Source organism: Hydractinia symbiolongicarpus, chromosome 8 (assembly GCF_029227915.1).
Source record: "Hydractinia symbiolongicarpus strain clone_291-10 chromosome 8, HSymV2.1, whole genome shotgun sequence".
NCBI lineage: Eukaryota > Metazoa > Cnidaria > Hydrozoa > Anthoathecata > Hydractiniidae > Hydractinia > Hydractinia symbiolongicarpus.
This window is the reverse complement of record NC_079882.1, coordinates 10,810,828-10,834,925: the sequence shown is the minus strand read 5'-3', so window position 1 is coordinate 10,834,925 and position 24,098 is coordinate 10,810,828. Positions and strand designations below refer to the sequence as shown.

The 24,098-nt window shown below is 32.6% G+C and overlaps 3 protein-coding genes across 3 annotated transcripts; all 3 read left to right on the top strand.

Annotated features, from left to right (window-relative positions):
- The first annotated feature begins 402 nt into the window (after positions 1–402).
- Positions 403–12,254, top strand: LOC130654239 (ADP-ribosylation factor GTPase-activating protein 3-like). Its single transcript, XM_057456788.1, has 19 exons — positions 403–551; positions 5,972–6,090; positions 6,471–6,543; positions 6,898–6,956; positions 7,081–7,153; positions 7,707–7,842; positions 8,114–8,164; positions 8,299–8,354; positions 8,461–8,496; positions 8,603–8,847; positions 8,983–9,105; positions 9,195–9,260; positions 9,367–9,417; positions 9,494–9,532; positions 9,989–10,032; positions 10,236–10,303; positions 10,387–10,474; positions 10,592–10,653; positions 11,464–12,254. The coding sequence occupies exons 1-19, from the start codon at positions 477–479 to the stop codon at positions 11,524–11,526; spliced, it is 1,527 nt and encodes a 508-aa protein (XP_057312771.1). The 5' UTR covers positions 403–476; the 3' UTR covers positions 11,527–12,254.
- A 140-nt stretch (positions 12,255–12,394) lies between these two features.
- Positions 12,395–13,849, top strand: LOC130654240 (uncharacterized). Its single transcript, XM_057456789.1, has one exon. It carries the CDS (start codon positions 12,528–12,530, stop codon positions 13,236–13,238), a length of 711 nt encoding a protein of 236 aa, XP_057312772.1. The 5' UTR covers positions 12,395–12,527; the 3' UTR covers positions 13,239–13,849.
- Positions 13,850–16,929: 3,080 nt separating this feature from the next.
- On the top strand, positions 16,930–17,646 carry LOC130653713 (uncharacterized). Its single transcript, XM_057456229.1, has one exon. It carries the CDS (start codon positions 16,930–16,932, stop codon positions 17,644–17,646), a length of 717 nt encoding a protein of 238 aa, XP_057312212.1.
- Positions 17,647–24,098: the final 6,452 nt, after the last annotated feature.

The window sequence follows — 24,098 nt, the reverse complement described above, 5'->3', positions numbered from 1 at the left end:
TTTTCGTTTTCGCCAACAGTATTTCGCCCGCGGTCAACTCAAGATGCGCTAATGCAGTAGCCTGAGCGATATCGCTACGTAGAAAATTTGACCTAATTTTTTCATATGAGAAATGACAGAACGTTTATTGTATTCTTCCTGCTTTTAAAATTCCAGCATAAAGAAATATGGGAGGATATATCCAATAAAAAAAGATAAGAACATTTTTTTAAGGTTTTAAAATTTACGAATTCATACAGATCAAAACGACGAATTTCTTATTATCTTACAAATTTTCGACAATGGAAGAGTTTAATTTTGACGATTTTCCTTAAAACGCTATATCAAGGGAGACCAAATACCCTGCCCCCTGGGTGTGACGGCGCGGGGGTGAAGGTGCATAAAGAGAGTTTCTTTCCCAAATCGTACGTTATGAGTAGTCACGTGACAAAACAAATGTATTTTTTTGTTCACCAGTCGTCGTGTTGGATTTAAAAATGGCGGAAGAAAAAGTTCCTCCAAAGGATATTTTATCCGTTTTTAAACGGTTAAAAACTGCTGGAGAGAATAAAGTATGTTTACAATCTAATATGATCGTTTTTCTATTTATGTTCTATTTTTTTCTGCATTTTTCAATTTATTAAATGCGATTGGCTAATATATATAGCCACTGCACAATAAGCCCTTTTGTAAACTCTCTCTCAGAAACTCAGAAACGGTTCTCGCATTAATTCCGGGTGTTGTAGCTGGCTAAACCTCATCAATTTTGGTCGATTGTTTGAGGAGATAAGGTGGATGTCACAAACAGACATTTTGGAGGGGTCCCAACCATACGAGACGAGAGATTTCTGAAAGGCTTCCTAAAAATTATGTAGCTAGATTCTCCCAGTTAAACACATGAAAAACAAACATTTTGTAAAAAATTCAACCTTGATTTATGAAGAGCTAACTTTGTAAACAGTGTGTTTTCATTTAAACTCAGCCCTCGAAATTAGCCCAAAAACCTGTTGCAGCGGCAATTCCGTGGCAATAATTTGCCGACGCGAGAGAGTAAAGCGTCGGCAATTTTAAAAATATTATTTTTTAAGCCTTATTAGTCTTACTTACCCTTTAAATATCAGTCTTTTTCAGGAGAGGTGTGTGATAATCGCATGCCTGACAAATAGAGTTTTCAAAATCAACCTATAATATCAATTTTGTAGCGTGCTATGAATATTCGTCAGACAAAATTTCCGCTGCATTTCGTTGGACAAAACGTCTGATAGATTTCAGTCTTGGTCGAAAACTTTTAGTTTGAGAATTATTGAATAGTCCAGGTCCTTTTAATCCACCAGCAAGTCTATTCATAGCCAACCTCACCATCCTAGCTAATTCACCGACTCCTGACTTAGTTAAGAACTACTTAGACATAAATCTCTTTTGCCTGGCCCCTTCGTCGTTGGTAACCAGGTCTTACTCAAGAAATCCAGCCATGCGGTTCTTAACTAATGCGGAGGTGAACGCAGACGGAGCACAGATAAATCAAGTCTGCAAAACTGCACTTACAGGCGGAACAGACATTTTATCATGGATTTAATTGTAGACAATTTCTTCATTTTACAAAACAAATGGAAACCATAGCAGGTCCGAATTTAATAGATTTTCTTTATGCCGCAAGTGTTATTCAAACAATTTTAAAAACGAAACCCATGCGTGGTAAAAAAAATTTCTGTATAAATTTTGTTAAAATGTAGTTGAACTTTTCGAATGAATTTTGAAATTTTATTTGAGCCACGTGGATAAAGATTTTTTGTAATTTGAAAACCAAGCATATTTTTGCCTATTTGCTAGTGATGATCTGAAAAATAAACAATAAATTTATGAAAGTGACAGTATAGTCATGCATACTATTTCGGACATGAAAAAAGGAAGTTAAGATTGAGAGATTCGCTATACGTAGATGCTCGATCATCGTGGTTGGGTTTCACGATTCAAAACGTCCCCCACTTCTCTCTCGCAAAATGAAAGCACAACAAAGATTAGCCTCAGCAGTTTTTTGCCGTCGTGAAATAAAAGCGCGCCAGCAATTGCGACGGCAATTGCCGATTGCTGACACTAATTTCGAGGGCTGTAAACTATGATAACTACTTTGATAAATACTGAGGCCCCATCAAAAATATGTTATGTTCGCGTCCTCTGCCCAACTCACTTTTGGCAATTAAAACTCAAGTCAGTAAGTCGGAAAACACTTTTTGATCCAAACAAGATATATTTGAAAAAAAAAAAATTCATGAGAACTAATTTTCCCAAAATTGACAAAAGCTCATGAAAATTAATTCCCTTAAATATTAATTTCTTTATGGTACTCTTGGCAAGTTTACAGAGCGGTGAAAAAAGGGTCTGTATACCAAGTTGAGTGGTGCTATACTGTTTTTTGGCCCTGGGAACGAGTTTTGCCCCACCTGAAAATCCCTGAAAATACAGACCTGTATTTGCGTTATAAGTATTTGCCGACCAGGAAGAATACTTTTTTATCTGATAACTCCTGCATTTCCCCAAACTGACCCAAACTAATTCTTTAAATAAAAAACAGGACTTTGATTCTGTTGACTTAGGCGACTCCAATTTAATTAGTTTTTCTACAGGCCCGACCGACCCTAATTTCCACTAAATAAAAAATAATAATAATATGAAGCAAAAAAGTATATAAATAAATATTTTCTTATCCCATCTTGTGAAAATATAATGAGCATAGAAGATATCAATGATGTTATTTTTTGTTGGTTGAATGTCCATGTACAATTATACTAAACAAGGTGAATCAATAACGTTACTTTAGGACCGCCATTGGTAAGGTCACTGGAAGTTGATTCTTTGTTCATAGTAATTTGTTGTAAAAAAACTAAAATGCTCAGTGCGCTAATTTTGTAATCACAAAAATAGTTACATGGTTAAAACAGAAGTTTGAATTTTTATGTGATTTATAACAAAAATTAGCTACTTTCGCTAAAATAGTTATAATACAAGTGAAAAACAAGACAGATTAATGTCGTAACACCCTCCATTGTTATGATTAATATATATGTTTAAAATTACGCTAGCTAAACTGTAATACAGCAAGAATTTGGTTGATACCATTTAGGAAAAATAATTAAAATCAGATAGAATACGCTTGTCGTAACACCCTCCTCCGTTATAAATTTTAAAAAATGATTTTAACACTGCCAAAGACTTTAAATATTCTCAACTAAACAACCATAGTCTGAAAAAGAATTTGCACTTAAATTTAGATTTTCCTATAAAACTGTGCAAAAAACATTAAAAGAACACTAAAATTGTTTGTTTTATTATGTTAAGTAGGAGCGAGTTATGCTGTATAAGTTTCGAAACAGGGCAAGTATAATTTGCTGTATATATTTCAAAACAATACAAGTATATTCCTTACAACTTTCAAAACGGCACAAAAATAATTCTTGCTGTATAACTTTCAAAACAACACAAGAAAAACTTGTTTTTAAAAGTTATGCAACTTTTAAAAACAAGTTTTTGATCATGCAAATATTTTTATCTTTTCACCATGAGAACTAGTTTTTTAGTGAGACAAATTATTATTATTCGCAAAAACATGTGAAAACATTGATGCGAAAATACATGGAAAAAAATTGTTGTCGTAACACCCTCCTCTGTTGTTATTTTTTATTATTTTTTTTGTTGTTCCGACCATACATTCTTGATAAAATTTTTTTTTTTGCTCACCGACTGACCGTAAGTTACTATCAACTTCGCCCGTAGAACAACTAAATATATTGGAATTGCCTTAGACCACAAAAAAAGACGATTTGTTTTTTTTGCTCAAGTCAACAGAATTGAAGTAAACAGGGTTCAATTTGAATGAGTAGATATAGCTATACAACATGTGCTGCATACATTGGACCATTTGTGATGATCTCTGGGAAAATTGGCCACTTCGATTTTTAAAGTGTATCAATTCGTATTTTTCAAAACAAAAATTCCGTATTTTAAAAAATAGAAATTTCCTATTTTTAAAATGCCTATTTTTTGAAATAATATTTTCAAAGAAATTTGTATTTTTTAAATACGAAATTACCTGTGTGACTAAAAATAATTTCGAACGATCTGCTGTTTGCAGTATAGTATTATTTTTTATCTTGTAATATCCTTTTTTGATGATTTTAAAATGCAATACATTTATGTTTACTGTTTACAGGAAATATTGTCGTTTTTTAGAACAAAGTATAACTTCTGTGGTTTTTACAGCTATTTTACAACCAAATATGGTGATTTTTAAGTTTTTTAACTAACTTGGTCTGCGTAGCTCAAAATGAATAGTAAATACTTAAGGAAAAAAGTATTAGCAGTCGTGTTTTTTCCATCTGGCCACCATAGTAACCTCCCCCCCCTATTTGTAAATTTATCACAACAAAATTGTTCTGATGTAAAGAGAAAATAATATTACTGGTAAGAGTATTTTTTACATACATTACCTTCACATGTTACTCATCTGCTATTAATTTATAGCTTTCAACTGGTTATGCATTGTTTATGATTAGTTCTTTATACACGCAACTATTTTGCTGGTAGTAGTTTGTATCATACAGTTTATGAGTACAATTGAGTTGCTTGTTTTCTGGGTTACAGTTTGATAAAAATATATCTTTACAGTTATTTTATGTACAAGAACATTAACTATAAAATTGTCGCGATTTATGATTTTGACCTTGCCTTTGACCGCCATCACATTTTTCAAGAAGGGGGGGACAAAAAGGGGGAGGCGGAATTGGAAAAAGCGAATTATCAAGGGAGGGGCAAATCACTAGGAAACTATGGCCACAGAAAATTGAAAGATGGACCTTTTGTGCCTGGAACATACACAGTCTTGTAAAAAATGAACCATACATATTTTGCAAACAAAACTTGAAGGTAATATCAAAAATAATCATATGCTGATGCAGCCTATGGATATTGTTGTATATGCCAATAATCAACAAATAAATATTAAGTTTCTTTGACTGCTTTAATTTTTTAATTACTGATTTTAATTAGCCATTTTGGGCAAAACTTCCAAATTTGGCCCAAAATATGGTTTTTTGATTTTTTCTCGAAAAATTATAATCACTTTTTTCTAATGGTATCAATGTTGGTACAGATTATTATCATGATTATGATAATAGAACAGCCTAAAATTAACTAAAAATAGGTTTGTTTTGCATCCTTATGTACTTTCATCACTGCTACTCTCTGGACCCATTCATTGGAAATTATTTATCAAAAAATTCTTGAAAGTGACTTTTTTAAATTTCCCAAAAAACCATAATAGTTCGTTTTGGCCTAAAATGTGAGAGATCGTCATCTTTAAATTTTGTTTGATCCTACATATGGCAAAATGCTGGTTTCAAAGTTACCTTAAATTATGGTTTGTCACATTTTCTTAAATTTATTTGTTTCGTTTTTATAAATGAACTACGACAGAAATTCAACCGGCTTTTATATTTGATAAAAATTATATTATTGGTAGGCAACAGGTCTTAACTACCCTAAATTAACCATGAATGCGGTTTTTATAGTTGTCTAAAAATTTCATTGTTTATACTTATGTTTGATATTCGTGTGTGACCATAACGATGTAAACTTGTTTTATTTAATTTTCCTTTGGAAAGGGTGGGGGGGTGTAAATAAAAGGAGGGGCTAGATAACTTTTTGAATCTTTGAAGGGGAGGAGGGGTAATGAAGGGGGGACTAGAACGAGGAATTACGGTATTCACGTATACAGATTTTTATTTTTAATTATTCGTGAATATTATTTTGACATGTAAAAAAACATGAATTCAAACAACATACCAGTTACTAAAAAAAAATTTAAAAGCATTAAAAAATTGTCAAAAAGGGCCTGGTACGACTTTAATCATACCAGGCCATTGTATTTTTATATGCTGCTCTGTACCTGGCGCCAAAATTTGTTTTTTGTTTTTACCTCTTTATCTGCTTATTTTAGATGTGTTTCGACTGCCGTGCTTCAAACCCAACATGGGCGTCAATAACATATGGAGTGTTTCTCTGTATAGATTGTTCAGCAGTTCATAGGTCACTTGGTGTACATCTCACTTTTATTAGGTATGATTTTAGGGTATACATACTTTAAATAATAAATGTTGTCTTAATTTCCCATTTTATTTCAAATGAAAATTATGAAGGTCTTAAACCATTATTCTTTATAAAACTGCTTCTATAAAAAAATTACTTGTATGTTTAAAGGCAACTTTAACCAGCTTTACACATGCTAGCAGCCCAAGTCTAGTAAAACTAAAAAACCCAGCTAAATATAACTAAATTGTGAAATTTTCAGCCAACCCTTTTGACTTAAATTCTCCTTCAAAGCTGCATTGAAGCCAAAGTATGATAATAAACTTACATATGATATTAACCAAAGGAATTTCTTTAGCTAACACCATAAATTTTGTGATTAACAAAACTGACGTCTACTTGCTGCTTAGGTCTACTCAACTCGATACCAACTGGACTTGGCTTCAACTTCGACATATGCAATGTGGTGGAAATGCAAAAGCTGTAAGCAGAAATTGTTCTACTAGTTTTAACCCGAAATGCCCGCTCCCCTGCCATTTTTTTCTAATAACTCTTAATTGGTATACTGCAAGGCTATGATACTTACTCAATTTTTTTATTATCTATTAGATACTTGCATGCTAAATTTTGGCATGCAATCATTCTCCCTTTTTTTTTTAGAATTTTTTGACATATTTTGGCATATCTTTTTTATGCAAATTATATAAAAACTAGAAAATATGTCTACTTTTATTTGGCTAACAAAATGTTTAAATTTGTTCTAGACCTTAAGTATATTTATTGAATTTTGCAGATACCGGTAGAGATATTATGATGCTTTTTTTCCTTTTTTTTTAGAATGCCTTTTTTAGACAACATAATTTAACAACACATGATGCTGCGGCTAAATACAAAAGGTTACAATTCTGTTTCTGTTATTACATGCTGTTGTTCTTTTTTAGATTTTACAAACAAGTTTACCTTTTGTATTTTATGTGTAAGATTATACTTCCTTATACTGTCACGTTTTTTAATTTTTAGTCGTGTCGCAAGTATGTACAGGGAAAGGCTTTCAACACTTGCACATAAAGCAATAAAAGAGCAAGGGCATAATGTAAGTCGTTCTGCAAATTTGCATAAAACAAAATTTTTCTTTTTTTTTCAATTTTTGTATTTTTTGTATCAAAAAGCTCTTTTTTACAATCAATTTGATTCCTCTCTTCTGCTATAAGATTCTAAATTGTCAGGAATCATAAAAAAATGAAATTGAAGTCAAATATGTACATAAACTCTTTTGCCATAAAACGCATAAAAAGCATCAGGGGGAATGACCAAGGAGTTGCCTAAAATGCAATTTTAGCGGTGACGGGCCTGTAATTTAAGGGGTTGCTGGCCTGTAGAACTGTTTACGTAATTGTTATTGGCCTAGAAATTTTTTATAAAATAATGTCAACAAAAACTGAATGTTTAAGCAGAATTTACAGCAAAAATTAAAGAATTCTGAAATATCCTGAAATTGAACATATTTTAAGTTCTTCATGTTAAATTTGTGTTGATAGTTGCTTGCTATCATGTTTTGAAAATGCAATACACCTGAAAAAATTAATGTGACAGCTTTGTTATACGTTATCACATATTTCCAGTTTATTTAATATTTTATTTTTTAGTTATATATTGACCAACATAATTCTCCAATTACTCCGGAACAAAAAGAGGTTGATTTCTTTCAAGACATCGAGCAAACTTATACACGGACGGACTCACCTAGTTTAAGTAAAGGTCAAGCAATAGAAAATGGGACAAGTATGCCTTTAAAATCTGTTGTTTTCAATCCCTTAAACGATTTGGACGGACAGACAATTTGACAATTTTATAGGACTCCTAGGACTCTTAGTGATGTGATCAGTTTCTTCTGTTGCTTTTATCTTCTTGTATAACAGTATAATGCCTTGTTATTTTTCAACTCAGGAAAACACATCTGTGAAATAAAAACTTCTGAATGAGGAAAACTATCTTTTGCGATGGGAAAACTGAGAAGTTTTTTTGTTTTTTAAAATGATTGCTTCATTTATAGAGAATCACGATGTTGATGTGGGCCATCTGAGCACATCACCTCCGAAAAAAGGTAAACAAACCTGCATCTCTTCACTGAAACAGCAGAATTTTGAAATTTCTGGCCTTAAAATTTTTTATTTTTTTGACAATTTTAAATTCAATATTTTTAGCTGATCCTAAATGTTTTGTTTTTTATTTTTATAGATGTTCGTGTACCGACGATAGGAAATCGAAAACCAACCACAAATAAAAAAAAAGGAGTATGTAGATTTCTTTTGCGATTATTCTCTATTATTTTGCGATTATTCTCTATTATTTTTACGTTTATTTCTTTACATGTATTCCTATTTTTGTTATTTTTTATAGCTTGGTGCAAAGAAAGGAGGTTTGGGCGCTACTAGGGTGATTATTAACGTTTTTGTTTAACCAAAGTTATCGTGTAATAATGTCATCAAGTGTGATCTCTTATCCATAATTTGTATTTCAATGTTACATTTTTCCATCTTAGAGCAAAGCTAATTTCACCGCCATCGAAACTGAAGTTCAACAAAATGACAAACTTCGTGAAGAGTCAGAACGTGTTATGGAGCCGTCTTCTCCAGCTGCACCCCTCAGCCCAACTGAAGCCCCTCTATCTTCAACCCTAATGTATAAATCAGCTTCTATGAAACGTGAAGAAGAGAAGCTAAAAGTATCCGACCCAAAGAAGGCAAAACAGTTAGAGAGGTTGGGAATGGGATTCGGCAATAGAGGGTAAGATTTCAATCGATATCGTATAATGAGTTAAAAGAAAAATTGAAATCGTCAAAAAAATTCATCCGTATTAGTGCTTTTTTTGCTAGTTCTTCTTGAATATGTAACCATCTAAAATAAACTTATTTTTCGTAGAAATATTAGCCACTCTGTATCAGACAGTATGCAATCAGTGGAACAGGTTAAACCAGACCGATCACGTGATAGTTACAGAGATGATTATGGTGGGAGGTCCAGTGGTCCGGACTTTTTCGATAGGTAACTTTCAATCATCCTTTGTTATCTTCCAATACTCACCAAAACTGTTTTAGAGACGTAAATTGTATATCTATAACTTTTTCTTTTAGTTTTGATGGTTTAGGTGCGCCTGTCTCGTCCTACGATACAAGTAGCTTCACAGAAGAACCGATGAGGTATATATATAAATATCGTTAAAAGTGTTTCACTGTTTTCTTTGTCAGTGTCTTCTTTTTTCGGTTTGTACAATTTAAGTATCTATTTTTTTGTTTTTTTCTTTAGCTACGAGAGTCGTTACACTGCTAAAAGTTCGTGGGGACTCGAAAGTTCAAAGTATGTATTTTTGTTGTACGTTTGACCTTTCAATTCATGACAACGTCATATTAAAATATTCATTTGATTTTCTTAGTAAAACATATAAATCGGAACGCGAAGAAAGTACGAACAGGTAAGAACAGGTATACCCTAGAGAACTAATTTTCGCAGGAATTATTTTTTTGCAAATTAACAGAATTGGTTTTTCGCAGAAACTGATTTTTTTTTTGAAACCGCAAAAGTCGTGGGCTTTTTAATAATATACAGGTCCCAGAACAGGAACTTGGTTTTATATGTCTGATTTTTAAATAGCTATCGTAAAATATTTGTAATAAGTAAATAAATAAAAAAATTCCCTTTTTAGTGTTGGTATTTAGTATGTTAGAGTCCAAAATAATTGTGTTTATCAATGATATTTCGCTGGGATGTTTTCGCGAATTAACCACCCTAAAATTTATTTCGCGAACATTAAATTTTTGCAAAGTGCATGAAAAAATGAAATCGTCCCGCAAAAATTATTTCTATTTATACCCTTTTAAAGTAATGTGCAGTTCTTAATTATTTTTAATTTTTTTCACTTCATTTTCAGTCGTTCACGGCCGAGCAAGTCGTCTTTTTCAGAGTCCACATCAGGTTAGTGCACGGTTTCTTCTGTAATTCTTTTTTAAGAAAGATTGTAGAAATCTGCACAAAATTCCTTTTAAACCAAATATTTCCTTAACTTCTTTTCGAAGGCAAATGACTCTATACATTCATTTCATTCAGCCTTTCAAAGTCTATATAAGGGATCTTCCAGGTTGACAAACGATAGATCTAGTAACATTTTTTTATGTTAGACGAAGTTCAAAAGAAGTTTGGCAGTGCAAAAGGAATTTCATCGGATCAACTTTTTGGTTCTGGGCAGGTCAGTCACTTTCTATAAATAATTTTTTTTATACAGAAAAATTATAAATGGAAAAAATACTGTTTATTTTTTATATTTTTTAGAATGAAGCACAAGGAAGGTTGGATCAGTACCAGTCCTCCAACGCCATTTCTAGTGCTGATTTATTTGGTGAAAAACAAAGTAGATCAAGTAAGAACTCACTGTTTGATTCAGTACTTTTATATAAAAAAGTACCGGTTTTCTATGTACAATCTTGTGTAGCTATGCACATGTCAGTTGTTCATGTTTTCAATCAAATTGTCTTAGGTCGCTCAAGTAACGTTGATATTCAAAACATAAAAGACAGCGTACAAAACGTCACTGGAAAGGTAATACATCCTCTTTGCTGCGTGCTCTCAGATTTTATAGGATGGCTCACGAATCATGTTTTTAAAACACTGCTTTGGTTTTAAAAGCGCTCGTAGGTTTGTGTTGTCAGTTGAGGTTTTTTTGAAATTAATTTAAATCGCGTGTGTCTGGCGAATGTTTCGTTCTTTTTTTTAAAACATCTGGGTTATTAATGTTTTTTGGAATTACATATCGTTATAAAATCTGGTGCATAAAGACAGGACGGCACGTTTGTTTTTATATTTGAGCAGCTGGCAGGGTAATTAAAGGAGACAGAATTTACCCACTTTATTAATTCATTAATAATAACACAAGATGGAAGCTAGAGTTGTTATAAACATCAGAACAAAGAAACAGATTTCCACTTCATTCATTTTTTTGTAATTAAAATCATTAACCGTAGCGTAAATCATTGACCGTAACCAACCGGTGTTAAATAGAACCATTCAATCCATGCCTCTAAAATTATTCTAGTGTGTCATTGTATTCTATTGTTTTTATTTTATCAATTTTATCTAGAACTTGTAATCTTAAACCACGCTTGTGAAGAGGTGATTATAGGATTGACGTTTGCCCCCGAAAGCTAGTCAATAAATACTTGGATTTGCCGAAATCTGTTTCTAATCCTTATTTATAAATTAATTTAACTAAGAAAGTAAGGCGAGCCTTCAAACAAAAACATTTAACATGGAAAGTGCGTCCACTAAAAATCTTTAAATAATACATTGACCTTAAGACAAAATTATGCGATATTCAGAAAGATCTCTTATGCTTGCTAATTCTATTTTTAGTTGTCCAACATGGCGTCGGGAGTTCTTGGTAGTTTGCAGAGCCGATATAGCGGAAATAATTAGATTCGAACTTTTAAAAAGAAAATTAAGAACATGATCTGGTCATGTTGTTATAGGATAATATACGGGTGTTGCTTAAGTTATTTTCGTGGAATTCATTATTTTTTTAACAATTTTAAATAACAATATAGAAAGCAAATGGAAATGTAGCAGATACAAGTTCAACATGAAACGTTGATACATTGGTGGTGTTAAATGTGATGTTGGAAATTTCATTTTTTTCACTCATATAGCTATTTACGAATTTCGTTTCCAACAGTTTCGATCATAACATACTATTTATAAAAAACGCAAATGCTTGATTAGGCGCCCAGGCGGTAATATAAAAGCATCATGTGAAAAGAGAGTGGTTAAAAAACAGGCACTTTCATTATTATTATTATAAGAATTATAGACAGTTGTTTTGTTTAGATATGAATTAACGATTTCTAACTCTTCTTTTCATGTGAGGTACAAATTGATAAGGTGCCCTCTTCAAAATCGGGGATAATTTACAAAAATCCACACCCTTTGATGTCAACATGTATTAGTTTAGACCCCGGGTGTTTAATTGAGTTTTATATTTTTTATTAAAAGAAAGAACATTTATTCGAGAAAAGGGGCGCATGTTCGAGCATTTACGGTACATCAATCATTGGCCACATACACAAACAAATGATTAGGAACTTATATTCGAATTGTTGTACGTAACGATATAAGCTTATTTTGAATAAATTTTATTATCAAAACAATGTGCATTTTTAAAGTTGCTACGTATGCAAGACGCATTTTCGCCACTGTTTCTATCTTCTAAGAAAAAGCGTTTGTTGTGTGACGATTTGATAAGGATTGTATTGTTAGTACAGGAAAAGAAACTCGTTTGCAACCACAATATTATTACAATTAAATAAGATGACTTTCTTTTATTCATTACAAAAGAAGATACTTTCATTTCTCAGTTCACAGTTAAGTAAACCGTGAAGATTTTACTGTCAGGGATTATACTGTCAGGGATTAAGCTGTGCATGAAAAATAAAAAACAAAAACGATTCCTTAAAATTGTTTACACACACAAAGTGACACAGAAAATGGCGGAATGTGAAGAAAACGAGAAGTTAACAGATCAGGAAGTAACTAAGATCACGTTGGCGTTATCGTCACTATCTACAAGCGATGTCATCGTTTGTCCAACAAAAGCGATTTTATATATTAATCCGTCTGATAATGACATGTGGGATTATCACAGGAAAGGTGTTCCTTGCCTGATAGTATCACGTGACTCAGACGAACTGTCTCATTTGCATATTTGTTTGGTTGAGCGTCGAACCGGATTGCCGCTTTGGAGAGAAGAGCTCACTTCATCCTCAAACTATAACTCTTCTTCGCAGATGAAAAACTTTTACACTTTTAAAATGACTTCAGATAAATTAGCAGGGCTGAGTTTTCCAGGCCCTCAGGTGGCGAACATGTTTGCGAAAGCAATTGCATTCTGTACAAGAACGTTAGCACAACCCGCAAAAACTGTTTCATTACAAAGACGAAGTACTTTTAACGGAATTCATAAAAGAGATATTTCTGCGCCATGTTTGTTCAGTCATGTGACTAGTGCCAGTAATAGCAAGTCCTCGCGTGGTATACGACGATTTAAATCAATGTGCGAAAAGAAAAATAGAAATATTGCGCCTAAACTTGATAAAGAACTCTTTGATAAAAGTAAAAGCAATAATGACACTTGACATTTGCGGTTAATTAATGATGACCTGCTCTCCGTTTTTGCGAAAGAAAAACACGACAAAAAATATATGTAGAACAATATGCTGAAGCGCAGAAGGGTACTTTCTGATTCTGGAAAAATATTCAAGTAATTCAAACTATCAATCTGTGCGGAAATATTCAAGATTGAATCGCATCGTAAATTTTATTAATTTAGTTTTGACTCTATAGTTCAATAACTATGGTGTATAGTTCAATCATCCTCGTCCCCAGGCGTTTTCGCCTTTTTGATATAAGAGATGACGTCGAAAAATCACTGTCTTCTGTTATAAAAAAAAAGCAAAAAACCCTGGGGACGAGGGTGTAATAACTATGGTAGCAATTAAAATTAAGATAAAGGCAGTGTTATGAATGTTGCGTTCAATATTATTGCTTAAATCACACCAACGTCGTCCCCAAACTTGTGAGGAGCAAGTTCAACCTTGCCCCACAGGGCTTGTTAGGTTTTCCAGTACATAAAGCTTAACAAGCCTTGGTGAAGAGATTGAGCTTGCACGACCAAACACCAAATGTCGAAACGTCAACAACTCCCACAGGAAATAAATCGCATACCCGCCCGCAGCATCTTAATGGAGTAAGAAGCCGTGTAAATTTGAAGTCAATTAAAACTTATTAGAGTTGAAAAACTTTCACTAAGGTCCATGTGTTTCTCTTATAGCAGGTCACGTGACATCAGTAAAAATGAAACTTTACCATGAAATAATTCACAAATTAACCAAAGTGAATTGTAACTAATTTAACATCAACATTATTCCACTGAGGAGGTCAGAAGCGATTAGCCACAAGATACTGAAGCACAAAATAATAAATAAAACAAAAACTAATAAAAAATGTTATTGTATTAAAAATGTATATGTTAGTAAAAACAGTAAGTATCAATAAATAGTTAAAAACGAAAAATCGAAAAACAAAAACAAACAAACGGCCGTAAAAACACAGGTCCAAAAGGTTAACAGGTAATAAGGGGACGTCGTACACAAAACAATATCGTGCTCAGAGCTCTGAAGCCTAAGATTGCAAAGACTCAGAAAAAAAGATCCTCGTAATGGTATAAGTTAGAGGTAATATTCTTCCAATTTAAAATTATTATTGGATTCACATTTTTTAACTCCAGGGAAAGTTTATTGTAAATTTGCGCACCAATATACGAAAACGATCCACAAGTATATTCCAAACGAAGGTTGGGTAATTTTAAGCAGTATTCGTTGTTACATGTATTTCTGGTGTGGTTGGTCTTCGTGAAATAAATTTTGAAATTTTAAGACACATTGTTATCCAAACAACGTCTGATAAGATCTCTATTCCATCATTTTTACAGTATCAGGTGGTATGAGGGATTTATTTCCCATAATTTTTACTTGCTCCTCTATGTAAAGATGTACAAATGCACAATAGGTTAAATAAGTTAGGTCATTGTTTGGAAAAAAGATAATGCGGCTCTATCTGTAATCAAAGGTCGTAGGCAATTTAGTAAATTCAACTTTCCAGATGCTTTGAGATTGTTTAAATTGAAACTAAACCTCAGATTTAACGACGGTTCCATGAGTAAACCAAGATACTTATATATTCAATAAGTTGCTTATTTTTGAAAAATTGTTTTTCAAACTAAGCAACACAGCTTTAGTTTTTTCGACTCCAAGATTTAAAATTAATTCATTCTTTATACACCATTCAAAAATACAGTTTATGTCACATAAGAGACGAGTTTCAATGATGATATCCAAGTCTCTCTTGACAACAAATAATACGGTATCGTCTGCGTACTTTACTACTTCAGAATATATCACAATGGTAGAAAACTCAATAAAGAAGATTACAAATAGTAGCGGGTCTAAAATTTACCCGGTGGTACTCCACTAGTGATTAGCTGCTCATCAGATAGAAGGCTTTTATCATTGCACTTGCTGAAATCTACCAAACAAATAAATACCATAACTCTTTTTGACAACAGTTTACCATGGATCAACATATCGAAGTTTTTCTCCGGTCTTAAAACACAGCTTCGACTAATACCTTCGTTCACTTTGGATTTCACAAAGAGTCTAGGAATATTATAGTAGCAATTTTCGTGGAGTGACGGGATGTGAAACCAAACTGGTTATCATTTATCAAGTAATTAATTTCGAGGTGTTCAGTTGCTCATGAACAACTTTTTCAACTACCTTGGATATAACTGGAATCTCGGATATCCGTCTATAGTTATCCACAGATAACTGTGTACCAAATTTAAAAAGAGGTCACTTTAGTATGTTTTCAAGGACGAGGTTTCAAACGATAGGATAATCATATATGTCAGAGGTTGAGAGATTACCTCCCTGCAGTCTTTGAGTAACCAAGATGGAATATCGTCTAATCCAACGACCTTTTTGTAATGGTTTTAGATGTTTTAAAGTATAATAAGCAGTGATTGGTTCGAGTAGAAATTTTGGGTCAGTTTCATTTTAATGATCTTTGTTGAATGACCAGATACCATTTGTTAAGAAAAATGCAGTTTTCCAGTGATTGAACGACACATAAAAAAGAAAAAAGAAGTACTGATGACAAGGTTGCGCTATTTATGTTTTAAAAAATTAAACCAAACCGTAATAATGTTTTTATTTAAAACAATGTCTTTTATAGTGACGTCTTTGTAGTAAAATATGGAATAGCCAGTCAATTTCCCAAATTTATGCTGGCCATAATATTGCTCAGTGCCGTATTTCTCTCCAAAAATAACTTTTTTATGCCAGGATGTTCAAGCTAGACAGGTGTGACAAGTAAAGTTATAATCTAGACATGTAACTGATTATAATAAAATGATAACGAATTGACCTAATTTTCCATTGTCCCAATTAATCAAACTCATTTGTGGGGAGGTTTGTTGTTTCTGTTCTTTATAAAAGATGAATAAAATTTTTGATAAACGATTGAGTGCGTTTATCAAAATTCTCGTCATTGTATATGTAGATGCTGTAATGCCTCTTTATGGCGGAGACTTGTCCGCTACTATGTAGGCTACCTACATACATTTACATGTATCTATGCTTTGCTGCAACTCGTGAAATTCAAAATACCCTGTACACTGTACTTTAGACGTGCGTACCATGACAATATATCACCTGCCTTATTCACCGTCCAACATTAATCGGATTAATCGGACTTCGAACTTCAGTAAAGTTTTCTAAGCTATCTCCTAAGAAAATTTGAGAGTGGGAGGCTATTTGTATGATTCAGTGGTAATGACTGAATATTTTCAGCGTTTCTGCCGTCAAAAAAACAACAATTTTGCTTCCCTAGCATTTCTGTTAGGGGGCCCCGGGGCTAGGTGCTAGGGTTGTGCTTCATGAAAATTTACTTCGTGTGATAGGCCATGGATGCAGGGTTTGTTTTCAAAGCGCAAGAAGCCATTTCTGTCCAACTCCCGGAAAACTGAAGTGATCTTTTGATTTGAACGCATGCGAAGTGAATCATCAGTGAGTGGCGAAGAAATTGTTTGGTAGCTGGGTAATTACTTAAACAAAATTACATTTTACTTTTGAGTGGGATAGCTGATGAAATCTGGCACCCAAATGGTTTTATATGGCCAGCAGAAGTTTTAAGAATTAGCTAAATTATACTGTTGTTACGATTTTGCTGGGGATCATTTTTCTTTATGAGCTAGCTAACACAATAAGGATGGAAACAAGTACGAATTTAAACAATAACAGTAGAATAAAAGATGAAGAAATCTTTAAAATCAAACTAGCCTTATCTTCACTAACTAACACGGTTGTAGTTTGTCCAATGATAGCAACCTTATACACACAATCGCCTTCTGATGATGAAACATGGAGTTGTTTTAAACGAGGTGTTCCAGGATTAATTCTATCACATGATGGAAATAGAGAAGTAACATGTGTTCAAATTTGTATTGCGGATGCCCATTCTGGCTTTGCTCTTTGGAGAGAAACTTTACTAGAGTCATCAAATTATAAATCAACACAGGGAAACTTTCATACATTCAAATTGCTATCCAGCAGTAATGATGTTGGTGAGACAAAAAACATGGCAGGCATTAGATTTCCCACAGAGGAATCTGGAAGAGTATTTCTTAATGATGTATTAAGTAATATACCAAAAGGTGATGTCAGACCAGAGTCTTCATTGAATACAAAGGGATCTCGTAAATTCTCACTTAAAAAAATTCGAAAAGACGAGATATCTACACCTTGTATGTTTAGGCATGTGACCACAAGTTTGCAAAACAAAAATCGTGATAGATCTAAAACTGTTGGCCATAAAGGAAAAAAGAAAACAAGTAAACATTCTGGTTCAGGTTCGTCGTTAGATGCTCCAGATTCTGATCCAGTGCAAGATTTGACAACAAGAAGAACCTTGAGCACAAAAAGATGAACTGTTTGTAGCTGTATATATTATAACTTTGTTTATATGTCTTATCAAGTTGGATAATATTTTTATGTGTCTAAAATTATAGAATGATAAATATCTTAGTTTTTTATAATTTATATATAAGAAAAATCTAAAGTTACCTCATGAAATTAATCACGTTTTATTGATGCTTTTCACGGGGCATGAGAACAAAATTTAGGTATCTGTATATACTTGTGGTTTTATAGAGTATAACTTAAAATAACATTCCTGCAAAACTGAATGTATATATGCAGAATTAGCTTTTCCCATAATATATGAAAGCACATACAGCCTTGCCAATTTGAAAAATATGATTGCAATTTAATTCTGATTTTCGTTTTTTTGAAGATGGCATGTGGTATAAAAACAACACTAATAATGCACCTAATGTACTTAAGCTTTGCATAATAGTATACTTCTTGAAAAAATTCAGCATATTTAGGCTATGTATATTGGAGTTCTAATCAATTTGTGCAAAAGTTTTTGGGTTTGCACCAAAAGTTTTTGGGTTTGCACCATCTAATTAAATTATATCAATGTTATATTTCATGTTGAGTATGATCACTTACACATTATTACATTTGTGTTGTTTTTTTGTTGCCTTTAAGGAGGTTATTGATGAATAATTGTGACCATTGAAAAAAAAGTTGGTTTAGTTAAATAATTAGTGTATGTAACTTATAGTTCCGTATTTTTGTTTTTATTTATAATGTGATCAATTTTTATTGTTATGTTATGAAGGAAATTTCTCTATAGTTTTTCCACAATGATTTTATGTATTTTCTTATCAGGCAGGTGTGTCCATAAATTTTGTTTTACAATAAAAAGTTATTATACTCAGTTTTTAGTTATTTACATTTTTGTGCAAGTCGAGTAAATTCTCTTTTATACATTCAATGGTCTTGGAATATTTTAAATAAATACAAACATATGTATATGCATACTTTTCACAAAGAAAAACGTGTCACGAATTCAAATTCAAATTTTGAAATATTTTTCTTGGTTTTCTATAAATCTTGCAGTTTTTCATTCCGTTTGCATAGGATTTAAAGTCTTATTATATATATTATATGAAAACAGACCTATAATTTGCTTATATTTTTTAGAATTTTATTACTCAGGTTTGTTCCTCTTAATCAAGCATTTCCTTTTGACAGGTTTAACATATCCCTGCATGTCAACAAGACTTCTAATTTAGCAATCCATAGGGCTTGTTTTTCATGATCAGATTTTTAACTATGAGGTGTGTGTATAAAATACTCTATTCATTCATGCAAATGGTTCACAAAAGAGCAAGCCATGTGGTTTATATTTTATTCATTTGATTTTTTATTAAACATGTTTTACATAACCATCAGGCTGTGCTAGTAACCATTGTTTTCTGGTGAATTTCGTTAACATTTTATTTCATATAAAGTGTTTTTTCTTTGAAGTTTAAAGGTATATTTATATAACTCTAAAGACGAAGAAATTCGCACGATAACAAATATATGAAGAATTAATTTAGTTTTTTTGGAAAAATTCGAGTAATAATTTAAATTAAACACTTTATTTCATACGCCCATCTACTCTCATAACTTTATTGTCATCCGAAGACTTTTAAAATTAATCTGTTTCCTCTTTTGTTCACATGACCTAAATTTTATTCTAAAATTTAATATCAGATCAGCTTTTATCCTTACTCTTGATATTCTTTCATCTAGATCCTCGTTTTAATTAGTGAATTAATTACAGAAGTTTTAAATTGTAGACTGAGCTTTTTATGCTATTTTTAAATACAAAGCTTTATAAAATCAACAGATTTATAAAATCCAGGGCACAACCCTTCAAAAGGTTATTATTAACATATGCGAGATGTCAACAGCTTTATATTATAAGCTGCTATCAGCGTTTGTAATTGTAATATGTACATATAGCTAATAAAGTTTATGAAATAAATTGTTTTTTTCTGACCTACCAAGGCTTTCTGCCAGTTCTTAGAATCTTTGCAATCAGACTAAAACCTGGTTTTTCGGGCTTGTTAGGTTTTTTTATTTAGGATGTCTATTTGAAAGAACTAACAAGCCCTGGGGACGAGGTTGTCAGACTAGGTGACCTTAAAAGTCTATAAATATCTATTTTTCCAATCTAGTTCCAAGGCTTTTTTTCTAGTTCTAATATACTATGGTGATGGGATTGTCATTATTTGTGTTTAGAGACTTTAAATAATTTCTTCCCGAGAGTTTAGGTATTTGAAAACTCATTTTTCGGTTTTTTGGGTTCACCTGTTAGCGTCGGAAGATTTTACGCAAAATTGGTAGACAAACAACCCTTAAGGTCAGTCTAAAATAGGGAAAAAAACTTTTAAAATCTATGAATGACGTTTAGATCAATCCAAAGTACTTTCTAAAAGCTGATGTTTCACCTATAAAATGTTTAAGCGTCATAGAATTTCAACTCCCTCTCTCTCCCTTTAACGTTGGGTTAGGGTTGACTTTAGCGTACACTTTTTGTTTTGCGAGTTAACCCTGAAATCGCTAATAAATACATGAGATACTCTATTTACCAAGTTTTTAAAAAATATTTATACATTAGCCAGTACAGACCACTTTCCGCGCGACGTATTGTTTAGACATTCGGGCATTTCTGCAGTATATTAAAAAATTATAGACAACAGAAGTGAAAAAGGTCCATTTAAAAAACGAAATGTTCTCTTAATAGAATATATTTAGAAAAAGGTAAATATACTTAAAAATTTAATTTCAATGCCTTTCGGACCTTGTGCTTCTAAAAATGTGTATGAATTTTAATAAGAAACATTCTGATCATTATAGTCCTACCTTTTAACCTGCAAGAATGTGTGCGCATGTGCAAAAAACCCGCTTTTGTATGAGCTTTTGTAAACACTGCCAAGACATCTACAGTCTGGATATTGTTCTTATTTCAGACAATAAAAAGAGAATGACGTTTGTGTTCTCGTTAAAAATAGTAAGAATTTTTGAGGTCGAATTATCATCGTTGATGTTCTTCGCGTAAGAAGTTATTTCATGTCTGTGTTATCACCCAGATTTGTTTACTTAAGTGGATGGCATTTTTATCACTACAGAATAACCCTTATTACTTGGTTACTTCTTCGCCGTTTTAGCTTGTCGATGATAAAAAGCATGATTTTCGGATTTGACTCAATTCGCAATTTAGAGTGTGTGCAAATTTTTTTGTTAGTGCTGAAATGCCAACTTGGTAGAGTGGTCAAAAACTGTTTTAACTTCTTCCTAACACCACGTGAAAGGAAAAACATACCACGTGGTGTGCTCCTCACTTATGAGAAAATTATGTGAAAAATAAAGCATGGTACTCTAGTTGACCATTAGCGTTCGTATCGCTTCAAATTTAAACAATTTCCTGTTGCTATAAATATAATCGGATGTTAAAATGTCTACTCGGATATTTTAAAGACATCCTGTGATTTTATATACGAGTTTGCTAGCATTTTTATTTCTTATTCCCCGGACAAGCTTTTATGCGTTGGTACAGTTTGATAATTTATTATGGTGTGTGTGACAACAAACATGGCTCAACATTATATCCTGCTTTTTGTTACAGAAAGTAACATAGGATATGTAAAAAACGTGGTCTTCTATTAATACCAAAAAATTAAATTCGTTCTCAGGCTAATTGTAGAGTTGGCGTTTAAAAGGTTATTAGTGAGCAATCTCATTATCAGGGATCCTTTTTCGCTTTCTAATATCTGGCTAGACCCTTCTTTCGCGATAGCACGCATATCAAAAAAAGAAAAGGTAGATCTGAGGGTTGATTAGAAAGGTATTTGTAAGTTGTGAATTCGTCATCAAAATGAATAAGCATGAGACGTAGCGGCGTTGACACAACACAGGGTATGAATAAAACACCACAAACCTCGTTCCCTGGGCAGTTTGCTTTTGATTAGTTTAATAGCGGCAGAAAAACAATCAACTCCGTAATAACGACCCAGGGGACGAGAATTAACAGGTCTTGGATCAAGACTGGAATAAAACATCAATGCATGCTGATGACAGTTAGTAAATATCATGCAACATCAGTGAATGTCAATTGTGAATGGTAGCTTTTTATAACATTAGCATGCCAAACATACTACACCCACGCAAATATCTTTTATTGTTCAGATTTGGAATATGTCAGGTTTATTTACAAAGTGTGCCATTACTAATGTTTTTAAGACACGATGCTTGCGTCATTAAGTTTCCATGACATGACACAAATTATGTATTCGTCATCTGACGTTGCAAAATTGGGAAAAGCGCTTAATGGAGACTATGCAACCTCGTCCCCAGGGCTTTTTCTGACTCCCGATATAAAAAGAGAAAACAGGTCCTGGGAACGAGGTTGGGCCAGGCGCTTGTTTTAAATTCCAGGTTTTTGTCTCAAGCGTTAAAATTAAAAAAAAAACATAATGTCTCCTCTAGTCCTATGATATTCTAAGGAAATGGATATTATTATGGTGCCATCTGTCCGCAGAAAAGCCCTGGGGATGAGGTTGTGTTAAAACGAGAATTTACAGCAGTTCTTTGAGATAAAAAAGAACAGATAATCTAAAACTAATAATTCTTTTGCAATAAAGTAAACCATCAGAACGAATACCTGATCGTGAAAAAATCGGTGACTAGAGTTTCCCTTGCTAAAAGATTTCAAGGCCTAACAAATGCTTCACTAATAATATTACCACTGGCTTTTATTAGATTGTTAAAATTTGGTTCCTGCTTAATTTGCTTAACCAGATTTTATATTAACCATTGGCAATTACGGCATATAGCAGTATATTTTTTTTTTTTTTTTTTTTTTTTAATTTGTTATTTATTGCCTTAAACCCAAGAAATATTTGCTAATTAACTATGAAAAGGCAAACCTATAAAGAATTCAGTATATTTTCGTCAGGGAGAGTGACTAAAATTTTCTTCGTCTTAGATATATACCATTGATATACTAAATTATATGCTACTATATAGCTACTACTTTCGTATATCCATGGGCTAACTTAAACCTCGAGTTTTTTCCCGATTGTAATTAAATATGTGATTAAGTAACGAATGAATCAAACTGTTTTTATTAAAAGGGGTGTGCCATGGCATGTTGTAAACCCTCTTTTTATTAAATAAGGGTATTTGCTTGCTGTAAAACTAACTAAGCTATTCTCTCTTTACCAGAGAAAAATTTTAAACAACTCTGCATCATGAAAATTAGTTATATTAAGTCTCGATTTATAAAAGCTTAGTAGCTGGGTTTAAATGAACACATATTTTTACATTTATTTCTTTGTGGATTTTTTCATTCACTGCAACGCGACTCAAATCTTATCCCATATCAACACCATCCTCGTATCAAAATTCCTTAGCCCCTAAGCAGGTGTTCGCGGAGCGGGCAATTAAATTAATTTAAAAAAGCAAAATGCCCTAGCAACAAAGTTGAATCAACGACTACTTCAAAGTGATTTCATGTAACTCTAAGAACACCACAACCTGTGATATTTTAGTATGCCAGTAACTAGCAGTTTGATATGTTTAAAGAATATTCATTCTTGCTGCCGGCGCTCCGACTATGACTTTTACAATACTAAGATATGTATAACTTTGCTCTACCTTGCTCGCCAGGCGGTTGGAAGCTAAAAAATGATAGCTCTAAATAGGTTGACAACACTTTCAACCGTCTGCATCATCCACTGAAAATAAGCTAAAAAGTTGCTCATAAAAATCTCAATTTGTTAGCAGGTCAATCTATATTTCTCTCAAATAGGGGCAATCTCCTCCCAATCTTATTTGAAGTCATTTTCATTTTTCTTTTTTTCTCAACAGATTCTTGTAAATATTTATGACTTATTTAAACAAGCAATTACTTGAAATTTTATTTATTCGAATTAATTTTTTTTCTCCTTTGGAGTAAAAATTATTATCGTTATTGAACTTTTTTCGAAAATTCCTGACTCCCCTATATATAAAAATATAAAAATCAAATGGCCGATTATAATTTTTTACCTTCAAGTATTCTTTCTCTTTTTTATACAAGTTTCTCTTTGCTTAGTACATTATATTATGTTTTAGTAGCTGTTATGGTTTCGCTTGTTTGAGCTTCTCCGTGTAAAAGCCCACTATAAAAAGTTTATGAAATTGCAGAAGCCCTGGGTTTATATTTAAAAGTTAAAAGTAGATCACTTCTCTTCGATCTTTAGTCGCTTGAGGCGATTTTTTTTCCGAACAAAAACAAGGAAATCTAATGTACTTTGAGTCATGGAGTATAACTGAATCAAAACATATCTGACTTATAGCTGGGTAGTTACTCAACTTTTCCACCGCCATCAGCGCGACTTTTGTGTAAGTGGCATACCAACAGCCGTTTCGTATCCCTTTTAAAGCTCACTTAGGATGATTCAAATAAATTTAGACTTTTCAAAATATAAAACGATC

Bases quoted from the DNA above. Each gene is read 5' to 3' on its own strand.
- LOC130654239 (XM_057456788.1), top strand. From the start codon at position 477: ATGGCGGAAGAAAAAGTTCCTCCAAAGGATATTTTATCCGTTTTTAAA. The intron at 552-5,971 runs GTATGTTTACAA...TGCTTATTTTAG, and splicing joins AAACTGCTGGAGAGAATAAA to ATGTGTTTCGACTGCCGTGC. The intron at 6,544-6,897 runs GTAAGCAGAAAT...CTTTTTTTTTAG, and splicing joins GTGGTGGAAATGCAAAAGCT to AATGCCTTTTTTAGACAACA.
- LOC130654240 (XM_057456789.1), top strand. From the start codon at position 12,528: ATGAAAAATAAAAAACAAAAACGATTCCTTAAAATTGTTTACACACAC.
- LOC130653713 (XM_057456229.1), top strand. From the start codon at position 16,930: ATGGAAACAAGTACGAATTTAAACAATAACAGTAGAATAAAAGATGAA.